The sequence below is a fragment of the Osmerus mordax genome, chromosome 25, assembly GCF_038355195.1.
Source record: "Osmerus mordax isolate fOsmMor3 chromosome 25, fOsmMor3.pri, whole genome shotgun sequence".
NCBI lineage: Eukaryota > Metazoa > Chordata > Actinopteri > Osmeriformes > Osmeridae > Osmerus > Osmerus mordax.
The window spans coordinates 5,044,765-5,050,451 of record NC_090074.1 but is presented as its reverse complement, the minus strand read 5'-3'; the positions used below and the strand labels follow the sequence as shown (position 1 = coordinate 5,050,451).

At 48.9% G+C, this 5,687-nt stretch overlaps 1 protein-coding gene across 1 annotated transcript; it reads right to left on the bottom strand.

Annotated features, from left to right (window-relative positions):
• Nucleotides 1-1,143: 1,143 nt before the first annotated feature.
• ckma (creatine kinase, muscle a) lies at nt 1,144-5,317 on the bottom strand. Its single transcript, XM_067229321.1, has 8 exons — nt 5,247-5,317; nt 3,552-3,760; nt 3,045-3,199; nt 2,683-2,815; nt 2,319-2,490; nt 2,089-2,212; nt 1,764-1,953; nt 1,144-1,658 (listed from the first exon to the last, which is right to left on the bottom strand). The coding sequence occupies exons 2-8, from the start codon at nt 3,742-3,744 to the stop codon at nt 1,480-1,482; spliced, it is 1,146 nt and encodes a 381-aa protein (XP_067085422.1). The 5' UTR covers nt 3,745-3,760; nt 5,247-5,317; the 3' UTR covers nt 1,144-1,479.
• Between the last annotated feature and the right edge of the window lie 370 nt (nt 5,318-5,687).

The window sequence follows — 5,687 nt, the reverse complement described above, 5'->3', positions numbered from 1 at the left end:
TCTCACCAATGCGTGGATGCTTTATGAAGTAAAGGTGCAGTCCGTTTTTTTGGACATGAATACTAACACAATGAACGTGTATCGGGTCTTTTTCCCTCACGTATACAGATGGCAGGTTTTGCGTCAATTCCAATGATTTAACCCCATCTTGTGTTCCACAGAAACTTGATCTATTCAGAAAATGACATACATATTTAACTCTTAAGAAAAAAAGGTATTTGGGATGTTTCTAAATGACGTTCAAAGACTTGTATTTGAAATTCTAGCATCGGACAAATCTTTACCTTTCAAAGTGATTAATGAAAAAAACTCATTGGAATTCTCACCAATCCTGATAGACTCTGATATCAAAAAGCCTTGGGTTGCATTCAAGCCATAGAGATGTTGGTTTGGGTTTTTACTGATAGCAAGTGAGCATCTAATCACTGAGTATTTCAATAAAGATCGCTGAGGTAAAGGGAAAACGTGTTTTTAGCTCCTACCCTTGGAATAAATGAATTGGCATTGTCTCCAAATGGACCATAGAAGTCTTATCAGACGCACAGGAAGATTGTTCTGTATGTTCATAGTATGTATATGGAGAGCCATTGTGTCAGTGGTATCTAAATGGTTGTTGGTTACAGTATTCTTACAGGGGGCTCAGTATTAAAGTTATGTGCACTGTTATCCTGGAGCAGAATTTTGGAACCTTTGATGTAATATGCAATAGAGGCCAATGAGACTGAAGTATACAGACTTTGACCCGGTGGCTTACTGCTACGCCCTTAGACCCCTCAGAATCAACCTGTAATGTGAGATTGATTGGTTTTGGTATACAGATATGTGAGAACATGGAGCTAATGATTAATAAAATTCACAGATGTTGCAAGTGTTTCTCCATTTTATTTCCTGTCCAGTCAATAATTCCATCAGCTTTCTGTAATTCAGCCAACAGCACATTGGAAGATAAACTGTACTAGTACCTTCAAATATCAGCAATAACCATGCCCTGTGAACGATAATCAGTAAGAAAACCATTGATTTCTTTGTAATGGTTGCTATTTTTCTGCATTATATGAGATATTCTGCTGCGATGGATAATGTTAATATGATTAAAACTCTTAGCCCATGTGTATCACCGATGCAAGAACAAGAGAGACCATGTTGTTTTATGGGGGCCAGTTTATTGAATCAAGTTCAATGTTAACTTTTTACAACCAAAATGCAGGTGATGCCTCCGTCAGACAGAGCCTGACTAAGCAGATGCTGATCCCAGGGTGATCGGCAGAATGTGGAAAAAGTCGGAAGGAAGAAAAGATGAGGAAAAAAAAGAAGAATGACACGGGAGAGAGAGAGAGAAAAAAAATTGGGAAGGAAGAAAAAGAGGTGAAACAGAGGCGAGAGTCTCTGGTCGAGCCATTTCCTCTGCGCGCGGGTTGGTTTCGCTTGATTGCACTTTATTGAACGATACAAAAAGAAAACAAGACCAAATGTCCCTCTCTACTTCTGGGCGGGGATCATGCCGTCGATGGCCTCGCCCTTCTCCAGCTTCTTCTCCATCTCCACCATCAGCTTGACACCGTCGACCACCATCTGGACCTGGTCCACCTCGGAGGAACCCAGACGATCGGCGTTGGAGATGTCGAACACTCCACCCACGGAGGCTGTGTCCACACCACCTAGGCGGAAGAGGGGAGAGGGGGGGATTAACTCATGCCTTCTGGAACTGTGTGTGTGTGGGTAGGCGCGTGTGTGTGTGTGTGTGTGTGTGAGCGTGCGCCAACCTGTTCCGCGCTTCTGCAGACGCAGCCTGCCGAGGATCTCGTTGAACTTGGCGTGTGTGCTGAGTTTGGGCAGCTTGACGTGGACTCCGCCGCGCAGGCCAGTTCCCAGGTTGGAGGGGCAGGTGAGCACGTAGCCCAGATGCTCGTTCCACATGAAGCCGTGGTTGTGCTTCTTGAAGATCTCCTCAATCTGCCGGGACGAGACCCAACAACCTCTCGTCAACGCTCTGAACACACGTCACGGTGTCTGTCCGCTGGTGTCTGGCAGCGTTTTTTTGCGCCCCCCCCCCGCGCGCGCGCGAGAGAGGGATCGTTTCCTGCTCACCTTGGTCAGGCCGACGCAGAAACGTCTGAAGACCTCCTTCATGTTGCCGCCCTGCTCCATGGAGATGACGCGCAGGTGGTCCTCCTCGTTCACCCAGACCAAGAAAGATTTGTTGTCGTTGTGCCTTCATGCCAGAGGACGTGGAAAGGTTGTTAGCGCCGAAAACACAGAAGCACCACGTCTGAAATATTGGTGCGAAGAGTCGGACGATCCGATTTCGCTGCGCTCACCAGATTCCTCTTGCGTCGGGCCAGTCACGGGCCATGCCAGCGCCCAGCAGCAGGGGAGAGACGGGCTTGTCGAACAAGAAGTGGTCAGCGATCAGCTGTTCCTGCTCGGCATCTGTCATGGCCTTCAGGGGGTAGTACTTTCCCTTGAACTCACCATCCAGGCTGGCGAGAGCTGGGGAGAAAACGCAACGACAACAAAAGCATCACATCTTTTCCTGGTCTTCCCCCACCTCTTGTTTTGGTGGCCATTTTGTTCTACAAGGCCAAGAAACCCATTTCAGAATTCACTCGTAGACGCTGGATTCGTTCCCCCCCCCCCCCCCTCGTGCGTGGATGTCTGACTGTAGGTGGACGCGGCGCTCACCCTCGACGGACAGCTTCTCCACCATTCTGCGCTCGCCACGGCTGTTGTGGGGGGGGAGGGTGTAGCCCTTGATGCTGCGGCCGGTACGCACGCGGCTGCTCAGGACGTAGTTGGGGTCCAGGTCGTCACCGCCCTACGCAGAGGGGAAAAAAAACGTTCTTGTACGACCTGCCGCATGGGGAAAACCATCCACATTCCATCCACACGATTCGGTCTGGTCTGGGTAATCTGCTAATCTGTCTGCGTTGGTGGGCGTCGGCTAAATGGGCGTCGGCTAAATGGGCGTCTGCTAAATGACTACAAAATTACTACATGGATTTTGGCATGTTTCTTAAAGGGGGAGGCCCGTCTCGGGAACCTACCTTCAGGTTCTCGAAGTTCAGGTCGGTCTTGTGCTTGTCGGTGGGCTTGTATCCACTGTGACGGTCGGAGATGATGGGGTCCAGCAGGTCCTTGAAGAGCTCGTAGGACTCCTCGTCACCAGCCACGCAGCCGACGGTCATGATGAAGGGGTGACCTGAGAATAGGAGGACGGGAGGAGGGGAACAGGGCCGTGGGGGAGATGACGTTGAGATGTCAAACGGTGTCAAACGAGCAAGACGACTGAGAAAGAACGCGCTAAACAAGTCGGAGCTGTGGCGCTGTAATGTCGAATGCACGTGCGCCGAATTGGACGGCTCGACCCCAAAAACGCGGCACTTTTTTTTGGATAGAACGCTGCTGTGTTCGCCCGACCGTCAATGTAAAGGCCACAGCTTGGCTGTCGCCGCTTGGCTCGGGGTTCGTTCTACACCCCGGTCAGTCACAGCTAGGGCCTGATAGAGAGGGATTTCTCGGTGACTGTCCTGAAACCTCTCCGAGCGTCTCACCAGGGTTGTCGACTCCGGTCTGGATGATGTCATCCAAAGTGAAGCCGCTGGAGGTCTGCTTGTCCCTCAGCTTGGCGTACATGTCCTTGGTCAGCACCTTGGCCATGTGGTTGTTGTGCTTGGTGAGGTCAGGATACTCCTCCTCAACTTTGAAGTTGAGCTTGAAGTTGTTGTGGGTGTTACCGAAAGGCATGATTGCGTTTCTAACACTGCGGAGACGGGGAGAAAAACACACAAGAAGGAATTAACTGTGAGCTGATCGAGAATTCGAGATGAGTTTATTTGGGGGTTTGTTTATTTGGTAACGTATGTTCCTTTGGACCTAGAACACGGAAACAGTCATTAGTCTCTGGGAGCTTCCACATTCGAAAAGGTTTCGAGGGATACTCCTTGAAACAGCTGCAACAGAACAGGATGAATACTCGTCCCTCAGCCACGAAACACTTGCGTCACTCAGATTCCAAGCCCACTGGATCAAATGTCCGTTGGGAATAGATAAACCAGGCAGAGACACGTGGTGCTGGTATTTTTAACACCCGCTACCCTGCTCCCTACCATACCTCCCACAGATCACACATATAGTATTTCCGGGCCCTATCTTCCACCCTCTTTGGGTACACACCCTCCGCCCCCCCCCCCCCCCCCACCACCAGTAAATGTGTTCCCCATCGCTGTCGACATGAATCTGCTGTGTGCGTTCACATACCCAGTGAATGGGTCAAATAGCCCTCTCTAAAGACCTCCATCTCCAACAGAAATCAGTCTAGCCCTCCTATCAGCTTCCGATGCTTCCGTCATCCATCACCTCAACCGCTTTGATTGGAGGACTCTCTCCATTGCTCCCTTCAGCTTCAACGACAGACAAACCATTGGTCACCTTTCTCCACATGCAACGTCGTTGCCGTTTGGGAATTATTTACACCTGCAGTCGTGTTCACGTTAATAGATTTTCTCAGCTTAATGCATTGGCAGGGTATGTCGTTTGTCAACCATGTTTTTTTTTAAGGTTTGGCATTTCAGTTCTGTTAAAGTCGGTGTTGGTTTTCGGAAATCCATCGCATGATTTTAACAAACCATTGACCTGCAAAGTAATGGCTTTACTTGCAGAGTAATCCTCAGACTATCAAAGAGCCACTTCTGCATAATGTATTTTGAATTCAGGAGAACTACATTCCTTAAGGTTTCATGCATAATTGTCCCAGTGGCTTTGATGTCCAACACCCATTTAAAGAGAGCAACACTTCCCTAACTCAAGACAACCAACCCCTGAGACCAATCCCAGTGGGATTGAGAAACACCTGTCTGTACATCTCCGTATCTGCGGGAGGGAACCTTCAGTGAGTCGTGAAACCTCCTCAACTCCACAGCTGCTCTGCAGCCCGATCAGAACGGATTCATGCCGTAAGGTCAAAGAGGCCAAGTCAGTCTAACATTTCACATTGCACAGGTCTCACATGTGTTAACAGTTACGGTCCTGTTCTTCTCCCCTATAGATCTTGCCGTAATCCAACTAAGCACATCGATGTTACATAATATACAGTGTACAATATGCGATTACAGTATAAAGTGTCGTTTTTGGACACTTATGCAGAATCCCTTGCGTTTTCACTTCATCTATACATCTTGCCCCTCCTTCCAAACACACATTATTATTGGAGTTCAATTCAAGAAAAAGTTCAAACAAATATGTTTTACCTGCACACAAGACAAGAATTGAATTAACAGTCCTTGGGTTCAGATCCTGTTCACCAGAGGCAATTTAGAGGTCACCCAGCTTTGTCGGTCTTTGCTCTCTGCTTATATACTGGACAGACACGCAGCCATTGGCTCGTGTTTTAACACTCACTGGGCCCTCATTGGCCAGGGGCTGTTTCTGATACTTGGTTTAGTTTACGAAAGGCCAGGATTTACATCTCAGTCATCCAAGATGGAGCCTGCAGCTGCACCCTCACCTCTCTCACCCCCTTGCCCCATACATAGCTCCTGTGGAGAGACACGAGGGCGTTTTCAGAGAGGGAGGGGGGGGGGGGGGGGGGGTGTTAGGGAATGGGGGGAGTAGAGTAACAGCCTGAAAAAAGCTGAGCAAGACTTTTGCCAAATGCAACTGAGAACAGGGGTTCATGTTTGGCCCCAAGG

Coding starts and splice junctions, on each gene's coding strand:
- ckma (XM_067229321.1), bottom strand. CDS start 3,744: ATGCCTTTCGGTAACACCCACAACAACTTCAAGCTCAACTTCAAAGTT. Junction 3,200..3,551: donor GACCGGAGTCGACAACCCTG/GTGAGACGCTCG, acceptor TCCTATTCTCAG/GTCACCCCTTCATCATGACC. Junction 1,659..1,763: donor TCTGCAGAAGCGCGGAACAG/GTTGGCGCACGC, acceptor TCTTCCGCCTAG/GTGGTGTGGACACAGCCTCC.